The sequence below is a fragment of the Nerophis lumbriciformis genome, linkage group LG05, assembly GCF_033978685.3.
Source record: "Nerophis lumbriciformis linkage group LG05, RoL_Nlum_v2.1, whole genome shotgun sequence".
NCBI classification, from domain to species: domain Eukaryota; kingdom Metazoa; phylum Chordata; class Actinopteri; order Syngnathiformes; family Syngnathidae; genus Nerophis; species Nerophis lumbriciformis.
Window position 1 is genome coordinate 28,392,833 of NC_084552.2, and position 19,889 is coordinate 28,412,721.

The 19,889-nt window shown below is 39.0% G+C and overlaps 1 protein-coding gene across 1 annotated transcript in view; it reads right to left on the bottom strand.

Moving 5' to 3' along the window:
• The window catches only part of LOC133606711 (uncharacterized), a 330,643-nt gene extending 312,787 nt beyond the window's left edge, over positions 1-17,856 (bottom strand). The window contains exons 1-2 of the mRNA XM_061960959.2: positions 17,451-17,856; positions 17,304-17,373 (exon numbers count right to left, since the gene is read on the bottom strand). Of these exons, the coding sequence (XP_061816943.1) occupies positions 17,304-17,373; positions 17,451-17,708 (328 nt within the window). The 5' untranslated portion in view covers positions 17,709-17,856. The remainder of the gene's footprint in view (positions 1-17,303; positions 17,374-17,450) is intronic.
• Between the last annotated feature and the right edge of the window lie 2,033 nt (positions 17,857-19,889).

A 19,889-nucleotide genomic window follows, 5' to 3' on the forward strand; every position in this document is an offset into this window, starting at 1 on the left:
TACCCATCTGTGAAGGCACCATTAATGCTGGAAGGTACATACAGGTTTTGGAGCAACATATGTTGCCTTCCAAGCAACGTTATCATGGACGCCCCTGCTTATTTCAGCAAGACAATGCCAAGCCACGTGTTACAACAGCGTGGCTTCATAGTAAAAGAGTGCGGGTACTAGACTGGCCTGCCTGTAGTCCAGACCTGTCTCCCATTCAAAATGTATGACGCATTATGAAGCCTAAAGTACCACAACAGAGACACTGGACTGTTGAACAACTTAAGCTGTACATCAAGCAAGAATGGGAAATAATTCCACCTGAAAAGCTTCAAAAATGTGTCTCCTCAGTTCCCAAACGTTTACTGAGTGTTGTTAAAAGGAAAGGCCATGTGGCAAAGTTGGTAGAGTGGCTGTGCCAGCAATCGGAGGGTTGCTGGTTACTGGGGTTCAATCCCCACCTTCTACCATCCTAGTCACGTCCGTTGTGTCCTTGGGCAAGACACTTCACCCCTTGCTCCTGATGGCTGCTGGTTAGCGCCTTGCATGGCAGCTCCCGCCATCAATGTGTGAATGTGTGTGTGAATGGGTGAATGTGGAAATACTGTCAAAGCGCTTTGAGTACCTTGAAGGTAGAAAAGCGCTATACAAGTATAACCCATTTATCATTTATTTATTTAACACAGTGGTAAAAATGCCACTGTTAAAACTTTTTTGCAATGTGTTGCTGCCATTAAATTCTAAGTTAATGATTATTTGCAAAACAAAATAAGTTTCTCAGCTCAAACATCTTGTCTTTGCAGTATATTCAATTGAATATACGTTGAAAAGGATTAACAAATCATTGTATTCTGTTTGTATTTACGATTCACACAACGTGCCAACTTCACTGGTTTTGGGTTTGTACAATAAAATAAAAAAAAAAGTGTCTTTTTCTAACTAACTTTGATTAAGAAAGATGCATTTATTATTTCTAGTAAGCCATCCATAGTGAAGCAATCAGAGGTGACACTTTGTATATAACAACCACGTTTCCCCACAGTACCAAATAAATAATAGCGGAATATCAAATTAGGGAATGCATTAACCTAAAAAGCAAATTGGATTCCAGCTTCAGCATGCGCTTGCTGTCAGCTCCAATATCCTCCTACTTTCATGTAACATAATAAATGACGGGAGAACACATGTGCCGGTATTCCGAGTGGAATATGGCGCAGACTGGTTTGTTATTCCACCAGTGGCTCGCAGGTGGAGGTCCAGTCTGCGGCCCCCGCTGCCCGACCGCAAATGTCACGCCCGAGTAACTGCTGTGGTGTCGTTTTTCGTCTCCTCGCTCGTGAATGTCACTGAGGTCGCACAACTGTACAGTACCAGTGGAAAACACTGCAAATCCATCTCTTCCCCCTGAGGAATTCTTGCCTGCTGTTTTTTCCTTCCTCGGTGGCCAGACCAAATGAGCTAGCCGGATATCAAGCCACATCTAAGGCATCCCAATGTTTTGGATTGTGATGCCAGGCCTGCCTCAACGGGCATGATGTACAGAGAGAGGGACTGTATAGTAGTGGTCAAACGCTAATTAACTCCAGGACAATCCAAATAATCTGTTCCAGAGTGAAGCTGTGGCCATCACGACAAGCAATGTTCTACCAATCGAAAGTCTGTCATACAATAAGCGGCTACAGTTGTTTTGCTTGCTTTCACTGTGGTTAACTTCTTTTTACACTTGTTAAGAACTTTAAAAACTGTGAAGAGCCTTCACTTGACATTGTCGCAATGAGTCGCTAACAAAACCATGTTTCTATTGTTTCTTTTACGGTGATTAACTTATTTTTACACTTGTGTAACTATTGATAAATGTTAAAAACTAAAACTCAGTAATTTTTCGCCTTGTTTTTAAAACCATATTTTTATTTTTTTATTTTTTACAGTGATGAACTTATTTTTACACGTGTAACTATTAAAATATTAAAAACTGCAGCTCACCCTAATTTTGCACCTATTTAAAATGTGCTTTCAAAGTTAAGTATTTGTATTTTTCTTACAGTGGTTAACTTATTTTTACACTTGAATGACAAGTAAACATGATAAAAATTGCAACTCACCCTAAATCTGCACCTTTTCAAAATGTGTTTTCAAAGTTAAGTATTTGTATTTCTCTTACAGTGGTTAACTTCTTTTTACACTTGAATGACTCGTAAACATGTTAAAAACTGCAACTCACCTTAATTTTGCATATTTTTAACATTTGTTTTCAAATTTAAGTGTTTTATAATTTTTGCAGTGGTTAACTTCTTTTTAAATTTGAATGAATACTAAACAATTTTTAAAACTACAACTCACTCTAATTTTGCATCTTTTTGAAAAAAAAGTTAAAACTGTTTATATTATTGTTACAGTGGTTAACTGCATATAACACTTAAAGGAGAACTGCACCTTTTTGGAATTCTGTCTTTAATTCACAATCCTCGTCAAGGACAAGAACACACGCCTTTTTCTTAATGCATTCTAGCACGTAAATAAACGTGAATAAAAGTCTGCTTACAATGGAGCCAATGGGAGCCATGACGTTATTGAGGTTATTCTGACCATGAAAACCCAACAAATGACAATTCAAAAAGCGCCAAAAATATTCCATTTGAATTTCGTGACCTGAATATTAACCAAGTATTAGCAATATTGTTATTATAAGAGCCAACGTATTGATAGCGCATTGATCAGATAGAGGCAAGTTCCTTATGCTGCTCTATTGACATCATCAGCTGGTGAGCTGCTTTCTCACCTCTGAGCTCGTGAAAGTTAATTCTAGACTATAAATCATGTCTCTCACCTTGATAGTAAAAGAATGTGGACATAAACTGAGAAGTTGGTACACTTTGACAGCTAATTTAGACCCTGAGATGGCGAGAAAAACACTACACTATCAGTCCACACCCCAGTGAGAGCAGACATTGTACAGTAAGTTACGTTTAATTATGTTTGTTTGCTCTAATGAAGTCTGCATGAGTTCTAGTCAGTGTTGTTGTTGAAAGTTTAGTGATCGTTGTGATGCGTCTCTGAAAATATGTAAATATTATTTGTTATTTTGAATGTGTCCCTTACTACATTACATATATACTTACGGCAAGTACAAAACCCAAAACCAATGAAGTTGGCACGTTGTCTAAATCGTAAATAAAAACAGAATACAATGATTTGCAAAATCCTTTTCAACTTATATTCAATTGAATAGACTGCAAAGACAAGATATTTATTGTTCGAACTGAAAAACTATTTTTTTGCAAATAATCATTAACTTAGAATTTCATGGCAGCAACACATTCCAAAAAAGTTGGCACAGGGGCATTTTTACCACTGTGTTACATGGCCTTTCCTTTCAACATGTTCCTGAGCCCATGTGGTGATATCCTTTACACACTGATGTCGCTTTTTAATGCAGTACTGCCTGAGGGATAGAAGGTCCGTAATATCATCGCTTACATTGATTGATTGATTGAAACTTTTATTAGTAGATTGCACAGTACAGTACATATTCCGTAAAACTGACCACTGAATGGTACCACCCGAATACGTTTTTCAACTTGTTTAAGTCGGGGTCCACGTTAATCAATTCATGCAGTGATTTCTCCAGATTCACTGCGGACCGTAGATGGTGAAATCCCTAAATTCCTTGCAATAGCTTGTTGAGAAATGTTGTTCTTAAACTGTTGGACAATTGGCTCGCGCATTTGTTGACAAAGTGGTGACCCTCGCCCCATCCTTGTTTGTGAATGACTGAGCATTTCATGGAAGCTGCTTTTATACCCAATCATGGCACCCACCTGTTCCCAATTAGCCTGTTTACCTGTGGTATGGTCTAAATAAGTGTTTGATGAGCATTCCTCAACTTTCTCAGTCTTTTTTGCCACTTGTGCTAGCTTGTTTTGAAACATGTTGCAGGCATCAAATTCCAAATGAGCTAATATTTGCAAAAAATAACGTTTTCCAGTTCGAACGTTAAATATTTTGTCTTTGCAGTCTATTCCATTGAATATAAGTTGAAAAGGATTTGCAAATCATTGTATTTTGTTTTTATTTATGATTTACACAACATGCCAACTTCACTGGTTTTGGGGTTTGTATATAAAACCTTGCTCGCATGTATCTACTAGTGAGGACGCATAAAAGACAAATAAACTGTATGTTTTCCTGTCTTGCATCAGGACTGGGAATGAAAAAGGAGCATGTTTCCCTTTAAGAACATTCTACAAATGCTGGAAAACGTATAGATTTAACTTCGTACACTAGAATTAATGTCAGTCTTGAACATGAATTCAAGTTAAAGGCTTATAGTGTTGCTAGTGAGCTACACTCCCAATGTGTCACTTTAAGTAGCTGCCTAGACTGCTTTGGATTATATCGAGTGACCGGCCAATTGAATTAAGGGCACACACAGCTGTGGCCGTACACAGATGTTGAAAACAGTAATTTCTTTTAGATGTAACAAAATCCACACCATTTTCCCCGTCAATGCTAATTGCAGGTACCACACAGCGTCGTCTGGGACATTTTTACTACATCCTGTATGGGTTTCTTTTATTAAAAAAAAAAAAAAAAAAAAGACTCCAGTGTGAAGGCCGCCTCACAGAGTGGAAAAGACTAGGCGAACGACCACAGCAAATCCCGCTGGGTACAGTTTATAATATTCGGGATGCAGTAATAAAATGGGCGCAAATGAAACTGTCTTCTGGACGACAATGTGATAAAAGTACTGTACCCGTAACAAAACAGTAGCCTGGCTGTGCCCTGAAGCGGGTGGGGCATTAACATTATAGAACCCTCTCATCCATTAAAACTCCACTGAATAGCAGTGTGGGAAGTAAACTTAAAGGAGAGCTCAGTCGGAGGATGAGCGCGTGTCAGAGGGCACCCGTCGATGAGACGTAGAGTCTGTGAACTGGCTTTTGTGATAGGTCTGAACCCCCTCTAGACAACCCACAACATCGCCCCAGAGAGGGAGAGGGAGGGGACATCCAGGGATCCGACAGATGCTTCTTGAAAGTGCAGCACGACTGGACAAAGACTGTACTCAAATGCACCATACCAGAAAACTACAGCACAGAGTACTAGAACTCGTTTTCAATAGATACCGCCCGAGTGTACCGTATTTTTCGGAGTATAAGTCGCACCTGACGAAAATGCATAATAAAGAAGGAAAAAAACATATATAAGTTGCACTGGAGCCCGGCCAAACTATGAAAAAAACTGCGACTTATAGTCCGAAAAATACGGTATATGCTGCATATTGTCATTAACATTGAGAAGTCAAAGGAAGGTGATGGATATGAAGAAGTTGGCATCATTAATGTTACCAAAATTTAATTGAAATGTGTTTTTATATATACCGTATTTTTCGGACTATAAGTCGCTCCGGCCGAAAATGCATAATAAAGAAGGGAAAAAACATATATAAGTCGCATTTTTTGGGGAAATGTATTTGATAAAACCCAACACCAAAAATAGACATTTGAAAGGCAATTTAAAATAAATAAAGAATAGTGAACAACAGGCTGAATAAGTGTACGTTATATGACGCATAAATACCGTAACCAACTGAGAACGTGCCTGGTATGTTAACGTAACATATTATGGTAAGAGTCATTCAAATAACTACAACATATAGAACATGCTATACATTTACCAAACAATCTGTCACTCCTAATCGCTAAATCCCATGAAATCTTATACGTCTAGTCTCTTACATGAATGAGCTAAATAATATTATTTGATATTTTACGGTAACGTGTTGATCATTTCACACATTAGTCGCTCCTGAGTATAAGTCGCACCCCCCGGCCAAACTATGAAAAAAACTGTGACTTATAGTCCGAAAAATACGGTATACAGTATACATATTTTAAAAAACATTTTCATTATGAAGTTAGAATGCTGACGATCCTAGCTCTCACTGGATCGGTTCGCAGCTGAGTGTGAAGCGACTGAGATGAGAATCAGCACCTCCAAGTCCGAGTCCATGGTTCTCGCCCGGAAAAGGGTGGAGTGCCATCTCCGGGTTGGGGAGGAGACCCTGCCCCAAGTGGAGGAGTTCAAGTACCTCAGAGTCTTGTTCACGAGTGAGGGAAGAGTGGATTGTGAGATCGACAGGCGGATCGGTGCGGCGTCTTCAGTAATGCGGACGCTGTATCGATCCGTTGTGGCGAAGAAGGAGCTGAGCCGGAAGGCAAAGCTCTCAATTTACCGGTCGATCTACGTTCCCATCCTCACCTATGGTCATGAGCTTTGGGTTATGACCAAAAGGACAAGATCACGGGTACAAGCGGTCGAAATGAGTTTCCTCCGCCGGGTGGCGGGGCTCTCCCTTAGAGATAGGGTGAGAAGCTCTGTCATCCGGGGGGAACTCAAAGTAAAGCCGCTGCTGGTGGTTCGGGCATCTGGTCAGGATGCCACCCGAACGCCTCCCTAGGGAGGTGTTTAGGGCACGTCCGACCGGTATGAGGCCACGGGGAAGACCCAGGACACGTTGGGAAGACTATGTCTCCCGGCTGGCCTGGGAACGCTTCGGGATCCCCCGGGAAGAGCTGGAAGAAGTGGCTGGGGAGAGGAAAGTCTGGGCTTCCCTGCTTAGGCTGCTGCCCCCGCGACCCGACCTCAGATAAGCGGAAGAAGATGGATGGAAGTTAGAATGTTTCGTTATACAGGGTCTCCGCAGGTTTCAACAAGTCAAATTTAAGACTTTTTAGAACTTTAAGACCATAATGAATGCAATTTTAGACCCATTTCACATCAATACTGACAAAACATGAAGGCTTCATGTCTTTTGTACTTACTAACTTTGGAGATGAGATCTCTTGATGAAATCAGCTAATCAACATCCACAGTGTGCTTCATATTTGTTTTCATCCACCGACTTCAAGCATGCATCAAATTGATCGTTTTTGGAAACACAAATTTAACTTGCACTTACCTATATTATGCAAGTCATTTGGCTTTGCTGTGGGCTTTCGTTAAGTTTTCACCGCTGATATGCTAAGCTGTAACAACACACCGCTGCGCGTGCACAACCCATTGGTGCTCGATAAATTCTGACCGGGCAGCACAGGTAGCCTACTTTACTTCCGTTTTGTAGTTTCGTTATAGTGGCCTCAAAAATCGAAACATTTAAAAATAAGACTGAACTGCATATTTTAAATAAAAGTAACGTTAATAGATTTTTAAGACCTTTCAAAAACTTATGGGATTTTAGGAGAATTTTTGACATCTTAAGGCCTTAAATTCAAATGGTTGGATTTAAGACTTTTTTAAGACACCGCCGATACCCTGTTTTAAGATGGAGAGCTCAAAAATGTTCAAAGCTTCATTAGTTCAATTCACATTTGCATATGATAGAATGCAACTTATACTCAGGTGCCAGCACAATATAAGCAAGCAATCAAATATAAGAATATGTTTAAAAGACAGACAATGTAACGTAAGTAAGCTACTATTCAAGTTAGCGGGTAAAACATTTTTTTCATAAAACTATGTCACCACAATGTTATATTTTTTCCAATATCGTGCAGCCCAGAGTGAAACAAAAAAAAAAAGTGTCATACTTTATACTATATTTTGCATCACACTTTAACCAGATTAAAAAGAGCAACAGCGTAAAAACAATGACACTGTTTTAGTTCAACAGAACTGTGAAAATGACACAAGGAGTGCCCCCTGGATGACATGTAAAACAGTTGTTAAATGTAATTACAGTTTTGCATGTTTTGATCATAAATAAATGCAGTCTAGATCAAATGGTACATGGTCTGTATTTCATACTTGCCAACCTTGAGACCTCCGATTTCGGGAGGTGGGGGTGGGGGGCGGGTCGGGGGTGGGGCAGGGCGTGGTTGGGGGCGTGGTTAAGAGGGGAGGAGTATATTGACAACTAGAATTCACCAAGTCAAGTATTTCATATAGTAAATATAGTATCAAGTATTTCCCGCCATCAGTGTGTGAATGTGTGTGTGTGTGTGTGAATGGGTGAATGTGGAAATAGTGTCAAAGCGCTTTGAGTTCCTTAAAAAAAAAAGGTAGAAAAGCGCTATACAAGTACAACCCATTTACTATATATATATATATATATATATATATATATATATATATATATATATATATATATATATATATATATATATATATATATATATATATATATATATATATCCTGAAAATATGCAAACAAAACTGTGTTTGGATAATTGATACTTCAAATTTGCATAAATAAACATTAGGGAATATAACATAACTTGGCTTCTGAGAGCTTCAAAATTTAATAAATCAAATGCTAAAGTTGTTGATAAACAAGCAATTATTTTAATAATTAAATATGGTCATTTTAAATGAATTATTATGATCATTTAAAATTAATTATTTCAAATATGTTTATTTTAATGTATAATTCTATGGCTGGATGTAATAAGGAGTCAGAAAAAATACAAATAAAAATACAATTAATTTTTGATGTTTTTAGCAAAATATATACAAATGTATTTAGTTTTTTTTTTTTTTTAAATTAATAAATATATTTATTTTTAGGTAAGATAAACATAATAATACAATTTATCGCTAGTCTGGATGATTTATTTCTTGTCACCCTGTTGTCCTCCCGTTGTGAAAAAAGGCTGTCCTCACTCAGGTCCGCATGGAGCTAGAGGGGGTGTGGCCTCCAGCTACGGCTGAAAATCGGGAGATTTTCGGGAGAATATTTGTCCCGGCAGCTTTTCGGGAGAGGCAATGAATTTCGGGAGTCTCCCGGAAAATTCGGGAGGGTTGGCAAGTATGCTGTATTTATATAGCACTTTACTATACATGCACAATACCCAAAGCGCTTTAGATTGTACGTCAAATTCACTCATTCACACGCGGAACCTGCCTTGCAAGGTGCTAACCATGACCCATCAACAGCCGTGACTAGGATGGGGGAAGGTGGATTCGAAGAAGGAACCCTCAAGTTGCTGGCATGGCCGCTCTACCATGTAAGCCACCCCAACCCATGAGTATGGATGGAGATAAAGTGAATCAATGATGTTACATCTATAGGGATTAGTCAATGGTAATGTGACAATATTTATTATTGCATGTTGCTTTCTGTTAGGACAGAAGTGCATGTTACTGTCTCTTTAAGAGAATGCCTCTCTTGAGCAGATGATGCAGTTGTGAGCTAATTAAGGATTAGAGTGTTGGCTGTTTAAAAAAAAAAAAAATAATATATCACATATACATAAACTGTAAGAGCTGTGAAATAAAACAAAACATAACAAAAAATATTGATGCACGGCATACACATATAAATTGCAGGATTATATTGTGATCGTCACATTACTATTTACATTTGCACTTATTAGACTTAGACAAACTTTATTGATCCACAAGGGAAATTGTTCCACACAGTAGCTCAGTTTCAAAGGATGGAAAGGGTAAGGATGGAAAGGATAATGCAGGCATTAAGTAGACTAAAAATGTACTATAGTAGTAATATAAAATAACATATATGTAAAATGTACATATTATATATACAGTACATTATATATACTGATATATCATATTATTATATTTGTATATAATATATACAATATATAACAAATCCCAATTACCATGTACAATAAGATTACAGTATATGTAACAGCTAAAGCAAAAAAATAAATAAAAACAATTTAATGAATAAATAAATAAATATATATATATATATTACTATGTGTTATTTTTCAGCTCAAGTTATTACATATTATGGCTTTAATTAGGCCCCATGCAGCGACCGGGCTTATGACTTTTTTTCTACAGTAAAAAAAAAATACCAACAAAAGATAATCAGGGAACATTCAGGAACACGTGAGAAGAAGTGGGAGACTACTCCATTCAGAGTTTGCCCTCAGGTTGACATGCAAGGATAAAAGAAAGAAAAGTGTGCCAGCCTTTCTTACAAAAAGTCACTGCTGCTCCTTTCAGCCACTCCATCCGCCCCCATAGAATGACAACATGAAAAGAAAAAAATCAAAAAGGTTCATCTGTGCTATTTCGAGCTTTTTGCCCTCCATAAAGAACCTTTACATCGGAAACCACTTGTGATGAGTCATCAGGATGATCCAATCTGAAGCCTTTTCATGCTTTAAAATGAGTCGCTATATTCCAATCAAAAGTCTAATTGCACTGCAAACTTTTCCAGGCTTCCTAAAGTCTAACCAGAAGCACCTGGAAGTCTGCTCAGCATTCCCACCACTCGCTAATTATGGCACAGCCAAAGAAACCGCACAGACGCTTTAGTTCAAAAGAAGCTGCTACTTATCAATTCTATGCATCGATTGTATCTGTAGCGACTGGTAGATTACACACCTTGTCTGATACATTTTGGCCACCGGCGGGAGACGAGGTTGGATATGTTTTTGTAGGAAATTATTCAATCAATCAGTAGTCAACCTTTTGCCCAATTAAAGAACACCAATTAGCTGAGGCTTTCTGAAATGAATCAGTGTTTGCGGAAAGAACCAAAAACAATTAGCACAAATTAATGCAGTTTCCAGAACAACAATCATTTTGTCAACAATGTGCTCAATTAATGCTCATCAAACACTTATTTGGAACATCCCACAGGTGAACAGGCTAATTCTGAACAGGTGGGTGCCATGATTGGGTATAAAAGCAGCTTCCATGAACTGCTCAGTCATTCACAAACAAGGATGGGGTGAGGGTCACCACTTTGTGAACAAATGCGTGAGCAAATTGTCCAACAGTTTAAGAACAACATTTCTCAACGAACAATTGCAAGGAATTTAGGGATTTCACTATCTACGGTCCGTAATATCGTCAAAAGGTTCAGAGAATCTGGAGAAATCACGAACCAACATTGAATGCCCGTGACCTTCGATCCCTCAGGCGGTACTGCATCAAAAAGTGACATCAGTGTATAAAGGATATCACCACATAGGCTTAGGAACACTTCAGAAAACCACTGTCAGTAACTACAGTTTGTCGCTACATCTGTAAGTGCAAGTTAAAACTCTACTATGCAAAGCGAAAGCCATTTATCAACAACACCCAGAAAAGTCGCCGGCTTCGCTGGACCCAAGCTCATCTAAGATAGACTGATGCAAAGTGGAAAAGTGTTCTGTGATCTGATGAGTCCACATTTCAAGTTGTTTTTGGAAACTGTGGACGTTGTGTCCTCCGGACCAAAGAGGAAAATAACTATCCGGACTGTTCTAGGCGCACAGTTCAAAAGCCAGCATCTGTGATGGTATGGGGGTGTATTAGTGCCCAAGACATGGGTAACTTACACATCTGTGAAGGCGCCATTAATGCTGAAAGGTACATACAGGGTTTGGAGCAACATATGTTGCCATCCAAGCAACATCTTTTTCATTGACGCCCCTGCTTATTTCAGCAAGACAATGCCAAGCCACGTGTTACAACAGCATGGCTTCATAAAAAACGAGTGCGGGTACAATACTGGCCTGCCTGTAGTCCAGACCTGTCTTCCATTGAAAATGTGTGGTGCAATATGAAGCCTAAAATACCACAACGGAGACCCCAGACTGTTGAACAACTTGAACTGTACATCAAGCAAGCAAGAATGGAAAAGAATTCCACCTGAAAAGTTAAAATAATTGGTCTCCTCAGTTCCCAGTTCCCCAGTGTTGTTAAAAGGAAAAGCTTTTTTGCAATGTGTTTCTGCCATTAAATTCCAAGTTAATGATTATTTGCCAAAAAAAAAAAAGTTTTCTCAGTTCCAACATTAAATATCTTGTCTTGTATTCAATTGAATATAAGTTGAAAAGGATTTGCAAGTCATTGTATTCTGTTTTTATTTACACAACGTGCCAACTTCACTGGTTTTGCGTTTTGTACAACAGCTACCACTCAAGGGCCGTCTGCTATAGATGTATTTAAACCCATGAAACTTTTTGTGTAATCACACAAAAACAACACAAGCTGTCAAAGATATTTTTAAAAACTGTATTTTTTTTTTTTTACATTTTAGTCAAGCACAACTGCTGCCACCAGAGGGCAGTCTGTAGGTCAAACCTTGACAATTAGGGATGGGTATGGAACCTCGGTTCCTTAATGGCGCCTGTGCCAACGTAAACAGTAGCAACCAGACCGAAATTAAAGTAACTATTGGTGCCATATTTCACAGTTAAATTGATGCAAACTCAGCCACCTGCAACAAGTGCTGGAAGGTGATATTGTGCAAGTAATGTCTTATAAGTAATCCTGACATGGGCACACAGAGTATGACGCTATTTATGAAGGGGCTGTTAGCAACTTGCTCAAAGTTAAATTTGTCCAAGCAAAACATACATCAAGAACACCACAGGTTAGCTTATGTTACTATTCGTGGTTTATGAGTACTGATTCAATAAATAAACCAAAACATTTGACACAATTAAAAGTAAAAGCTTAAGAAACACTTAACACACAGACTGAATCAGATATTGGCTTTGATGGGCTTCCATTTTTTGGTGTTTGTACACACGCAGATGCTCACTCAGGGGAGAGATTTCCACATGTGAAATGACTTAAAAACAGATGCAATGACCACTGTGCAGCTTAAACAGGTGTATGAGACCATACGTCACTCCACACATCGCCCGTGGCGTTGTTGTTTCACAAACCCCGTTTCCATATGAGTTGGGAAATTGTGTTAGATGTAAATATAAACGGAATACAATGATTTGCAAATCATTTAACCCATATTAAGTTGAATATGCTACAAAGACAACATATTTGATGTTCAAACTGATAAACATTTTTTTTTTTTCAAATAATCATTAACTTTAGAATTTGATGCCAGCAACACGTGACAAAGAAGTTGGGAAAGGTGGCAATAAATACTGATAAAGTTGAGGAATGCTCATCAAACACTTATTTGGAACATCCCACAGGTGAACAGGCAAATTGGGAACAGGTGGGTGCCATGATTGGGTATAAAAGTAGATTCCATGAAATGCTCAGTCATTCACAAACAAGGATGGGGCGAGGGTCACCACTTTGTGAACAAATGTGTGAGCAAATTGTTGAACAGTTTAAAAAAACCTTTCTCAACCAGCTATTGCAAGGAATTTAGGGATTTCACCATCTACGGTCCGTAATATCATCAAAGGGTTCAGAGAATCTGGAGAAATCACTGCACGTAAGCAGCTAAGCCCGTGACCTTCGATCCCTCAGGCTGTACTGCATCAACAAGCGACATCAGTGTGTAAAGGATATCACCACATGGGCTCAGGAACACTTCAGAAACCCACTGTCAGTAACTACAGTTGATCGCTACATCTGTAAGTGCAAGTTAAAACTCTCCTATGCAACACGAAAACCGTTTATCAACAACACCCAAAAACGCAGTCGCTTTCGCTGGGCCTGAGCTCATCTAAGATGGACTGATACAAAGTGGAAAAGTGTTCTGTGGTCTGATGAGTCCACATTTCAAATTGTTTTTGGAAACTGTGGACGGCGTGTTTTCCGGACCAAAGAGGAAAATAACCATCCGGATTGTTATAGGCGCAAAGTTGAAAAGCCAGCATCTGTGATGGTATGGGGGTGTATTAGTGCCCAAGACATGGGTATCTTACACATCTGTGAAGGCGCCATTAATGCTGAAAGGTACATACAGGTTTTGGAGCAACATATGTTGCCATCCAAGCAATATTACCATGGACGCCCCTGCTTATTTCAGCAAGACAATGCCAAGCCACGTGTTACATCAACGTGGCTTCATAGTAAAAGAGTGCGGGTACTCGACTGGCCTGCCTGTAGACCAGACCTGTCTCCCATTGAAAATGTGTGGTGCCTAAAATACCACAACGGAGACCCCCGGACTGTTGAACAACTTAAGCTGTACATCAAGCAAGAATGGGAAATGATTCCATCTGAGAAGCATAAAAGATGTGTCTCCTCAGTTTCCAACGTTTACTGAGTGTTTTTAAAAGGAAAGGCCATGTAACACAGTGGTGAACATGCCCTTTCCCAACTACTTTGGCACGTGTTGCAGCCATGAAATTCTAAGTTAATTATTATTTGCAAAAAAATAAAATAAAAAGTTTATGAGTTTGAACATCAAATATCTTGTCTTTGTAGTGCATTCAATTGAATATGGGTTGAAAAGGATTTGCAAATCATTGTATTCCGTTTATATTTACATCTAACACAATTTCCCAACTCATATGGAAACAGGGTTTGTACTTTGTGCATGCGCATATTCTAAAGGTTTGAATGAGGAAGTGGGCGGGAGACAATGATCGAACACGAGCATCCTCTAAGTATGGGTTGAATATAAAGAATAACCATTCCTGTTAACAAGCCAGTATATGTTGTGTAATCAGGTCAACAATGAAAACAATGTTCAAAGTCGTAAATCAGTGTTTCCGATACGTTCAATCTATTTATTTTGGATCGCAAGAATTGGATTTGGCGCTCTTGCTCATTAGCACATTTTGGTCTGCCAGAGAATAAGAAGACGAAGCACAAGGGAGATGCAGTGTTGCAAACTTGGCGATGTTCTCACAATTATAAGCAACTAATCAGAGCCTTCTGGATATTCTTTATCAAAAACACAGCCGGCGACAAATCTAATGCAGACATTTCGAGGCTGAAATGAACGCACAGATCAGGTTTTTTTCAAGGAGCACCTGGTCCTGCTGTGGGTCCCTTCCGCATCTAAAAGTACTGCAAGGCCTACCTGGACATGGTAAGAATCTTTACTTGAAAAACAAAACAGGCTTTTGTTGGCCGCAACATCGCCTAATTAATAAAATCAGCACAAGTCAAAAAAAAAAAAAAAGGAATTTCAGTTCATTTGAGAGATTTATTTTGAATTTTAATCAAACTGGCACCACCCTTCAGGATGTCTTATTGGAATTAAAATTACAGAAAGTAGAAGTCAATTAATTGCAATTGAGATAAATTCCCAAAAGTAACAGGAAGAATGTTTTACTTTTTGTCCTAAATACACTTTACAAACAAATGTTTTAGCAGTAACTTAGTTGTCAAAAGTATTTTGTACTGCAATAATTCATTACTAAAATCATGACATATACAGCCAATCGAGGTTTCCTGCTTCATACAAACCCAAATACGGACAAACATTTGTTTTTACACACCCGGTGTGTGTAAAAAAAAATTGTGTGACACACGCACATTGGCGCACACACACAATTTAAAACATGCACATGCGGCTCTGATTGCCCACACACACTTTGAGATACAGACGTGAATTGGATTACAGATGCAAAGATTGAAATATGCGTGTGTAAAAAAAAAAAATGTTGATGATAATACTCCCATGGTAACAAGCAACAGTTGTTTTTCATAAAAATAAAGTTAAAGTACCACTGATAGTCACACACACACTAGGTGTGGTGAAATGTGTCCTCGGCATTTGACCCATCCCCATGTCCACGCCCAGGGTGATGAAGGGAGCAGTGAGCAGCAGCGGTAGCCGCGCCCGAGAAGTATTTTGGTGATTTAACCCCCAATTCCAACTCTTGATGCTGAGTGCCAAGCACGGAGGTAATAAGTCCCATTTTATAGTCTTTGGTATGACTCGGCCGGGGTTTGAACTCCCGACATCCCAGTTCAGGGCGGACACTCTAACCCAGTGGTTCTTAACCTGGGTACGATCGAACCCTCAGGGTTCGGTGAGTCGGGCTCAGGGGTTCGGCGGAGGTCCAGACACACCCGACTCATCGTGCAAATAAAAACTTCTCCCTATCGGATACGGCAACAGCAGAAGTCAAACTGATTTGCAGGTGTGTAATTTTTTGTGAGTTTATGCACTGTGTTGGTTTTGTTGTTTGAACAAGGTGATGTTCATGCACGGTTCATTTTGTGCACCAGTAAAAAAACATGGTAACACTTTAGTATGGGGAACATATTCACCATTAATTAGTTGCTTATTAACATGCAAATTAGTAACATAATGGCTCTTAACTAGTCCTTATTAAGTACTTATTAATGCCTTATTCGGCATGGCCTTATTATAACCCTAACCCTCTAACCCTGACCCTCTAACCCTAACCCTAACCAAATAACTCTAAATTAAGTCTTTGTTACTTAGAATTAGGGATGTCCGATAATGGCTTTTTGCCAATATCCGATATTCCCCAATTCTTTAATTACAGATACCGATATCAACCAATACTGATATCAACCGATATATACAGTCGTGGAATCAACACATTATTATGCCTAATTTGGACAACCAGGTATGGTTGGTAAAATAAAATAAGATAAATAAATTAAAAATATTTCCTTGAATGAAAAAGAAAGCAAAACAATATAAAAACAGTTACATTGAAACTAGTAATTAATGAAAATTAGTACAATTAACTGTTAAAGGTTAGTACTATTAGTGGACCAGCAGCACGCACAATCATGTGTGCTTACGGACTGTATCCCTTGCAGACTGTATTGATATATATTGATATATAATGTAGGAACCAGAATGTTAATAACAGAAAGAAACAACCCTTTTGTGTGAATGAGTGTGAATGAGTGTAAATGGGGGAGGGAGGTTTTTGTGTTGGTGCACTAATTGTAAGTGTATCTCGTGTTTTTTATGTTGATTTAATAAAAATAATAATAATAATAAAACAAAAAAACGATACCGATAATAAAAAAACGATACCGATAATTTCCGATATAACATTTTAACGCATTTATCGGCCATCTCTACCGGTACTTACAATATATTCCCCTAGTGTCCAAAAAACTCTAAATTAAGTCTTTGTTACTTAGAATATGTTCCCCATACTAAAGTGTTACCAAAAACATATAACTTTGTCTTGAATTTGAAAAAAAAAAAACATTTTATTTTTCACTAAAGAAGGGTTCGGTGAATGCGTATATGAAACTGGTGGGGTTCGGTACCTCCAACAAGGTTAAGAACCACTGGTCACAATGCCACAGTTTTTTGTTTTTTCATAAAAATAAATGCAACACATTTGTACGTGCTAAATATCAGACACATGTTTCAAAACAAAATATTTACAAACATATGACTATACGAGCCAATTACACTGTGTACTTTTAGGCTTATTTTTAGCATCCAAGCATCTACTACATGAGCTGTCAATCAACATACCAGGACTCGAATCGAGTGAAGCATGATTACAACTAAAGGAAAAGAAATGCAACACACACCAACGCCGTCTCATGTGTCTGCTTTCCAATCCAACAACATGCCACTCAGCACCTCTATGTATAGATAGGCTGCTGTTGTTCAAATGTTAACTCTCAGCTGCCTGCATCCATCACACAGTGTAGAAATGTGTCCTTGAACGCAGCACGAGTCTTACCTGGAGGGCAGTTGCATTCAGGTGACGCTTGTCTGGCCGTCCTGGTCTTGACAAATTGCTCATAAGAACGCTGCGTGGGGGTGAATACACAGGTGATGTCAGCGTGGCGATGGACATGCGCATTAATTAATGGGATGGCGGTCTCACCTGGGTGAACATCTGGTTGACTTTTTGCTCAATTAACGCATCCAGGCCAGCAGAGGTGCGCGTAAAGGTGTCCGCGCCGTGCTCCAAGCCCACCAGCCGGCGCCTGACATCGGCGGCGTGGATGCTGAGGACGATGCAGAAGGCGACGGACGCCACGGAGCACACCGACGGGATGGCGCTGAGCGCCACCCCTGACGCACGACTCTTCTTCCGTGGGTCCACGTTGGTGTCCATGCTCCCCGCGGCTGCCGGTTTCATTGGAATAACCGGTGCGGATTCACTGACGTGCAACCTTTTTTTTAACCCCCTCTGCAGTAAGGCGGTCACTTGCTGCAAAACTTGTTGCTCAGAGGAAGGGGTCGAGGAATTGCGTGGTAGTGAAAGAAGCGTGGGCACTCGGGAGCTTTTCCACGCATGCACACCCACCCTTTGCAACCTCGTTATGGCAACAACACGCCCCCAAACTCCTGCGCTGCACAATTCCACCGTGTGGCTTTGCAAAATAAAGTGGCGTTTAAAAGCTTAAAAGACATATCACTGTCAAGGTTGGATAGTTTTGTCCATATACATCTAGTAGTTGCGTGCAAAATATTGAATTTCGGGAAACATTTTAGTGAGCATCAAAGCTGACGGTCACGAACAATGACTGAGTCTTCTTCGAGTTTACATCGATTAGGGCAAATGTCGCCATCTAGTGGACATGAGAAGAAATGCTCTACTTTGTGTACGTTTCCTCCGAAACATACGCATTCAACTGTAATTGTAGAGGGGGATGGAAATAATATAGAACATATTTTATTGATTTTTTTGTCCTGTCCAGCTTCTCAGGCAAATCATATAGTTGATGTAGATGCCCATATCGGCTGTTCAGATTTACTTTACAAAAGAACATATTTTATACAAAAAAAAGTTATAATTAATAACTGCATTATATTGCCGGTATTAAAAAGCCGGGAATTTTAGTGGTAGCTCATGCAAAACAGGCGCCATCCAAGGGCCGTCTCTGCAGGTGGATGAACATTAGGAGTATTTTTTTTAATATATATAATCGACAACAAAACAATGATATAAAAGACATACGCTTGAAGAAAACTACTTTAAAAGTCGGGGATTTTAGTTGGGAGTCCAACAACAGCGGAGAAAAAACACACTTTGGGAAAATATTTTTCTCTTGTAGTGCACAACATCCGCCACAGGAGGACAGTCAAGCGAATCTATGGAAATGGACTAAGAATTTTTTTATACTGTAACAATGAAACGCACCTTTCTGCATAGTAGAGCATAGCACCCACTAACAGAGGTTAATGTACAATCATGCAAACAATTCAAACTTTTTCAAAATATGTTTTTGCATTAAAGTGTTCAACACTACTCTATGGTGATTCAAAATTACTATTTAACTTGTGTAGTGAACTGTAATTCAAATAAATCCAGTTGGGATCTTCAACGAAAAGGTTAGGAAATTTAATATGACTATCTTTATAATTGTGTGTGCAATGTACTGTATTATAAAGTAGCCTTGGAGTTGTATCAACCATTTGATCAACATCTGACTGTCAAGCTTCAGCTTGTCCTGCCAGAATGTTTAACTTTTGGTGTATTGTCCATTTTGGGCTCTGAGACTGCTTATTTTCTTTGATCTCAAGTCTTGAGTGGGTTTGTTTGGTTACAAATGCTGTACGTTGTCTCATTATAGTGTCATTTGACATTGCCACAGTCTCAGAGTATTAACACGACAGTTGTCTCTGACTCACTCGTCTCCTCTTCGTATTGCTCACTCGTTTTTCTCTTCTTTTCCAATATCTCCGTTGTCTCTCTCCGTATGTCTCAAAAATTAAATAAACAGAGTGAAAACTTGAGTCCGTTATCCACTGTCTTAGATTGGAGGCGGGGCCGCAAGCGTACACATACATAAGTTGAAGCTTGTAACACAAAGGTAAGGTAACCTACAAACCCTGTTTCCATATGAGTTGGGAAATTGTGTTAGATGTAAATATAAACGGAATACAATGATTTGCAAATCATTTTCAACCCATATTCAGTTGAATATGCTACAAAGACAACATATTTAATGTTCAAACTGATAAACTTTTTTTTTTTGCAAATAATCATTAACTTTAGAATTTGATGCCCGCAACACGTGACAAAGAAGTTGGGAAAGGTGGCAATAAATACTGATAAAGTTGAGGAATGCTCATCAAACACTTATTTGGAACATCCCACAGGTGAACGGGCAAATTGAGAATAGGTGGGTGCCATGATTGGGTATAAAAGTAGATTCCATGAAATGCTCAGTCATTCACATTAACAGTTTAAGAAAAACCTTTCTCAACCAGCTATTGCAAGGAATTTAGGGATTTCACCATCTACGGTCCGTAATATTATCAAAGGGTTCAGAGAATCTGGAGAAATCACTGCACGTAAGCAGCTAAGCCCGTG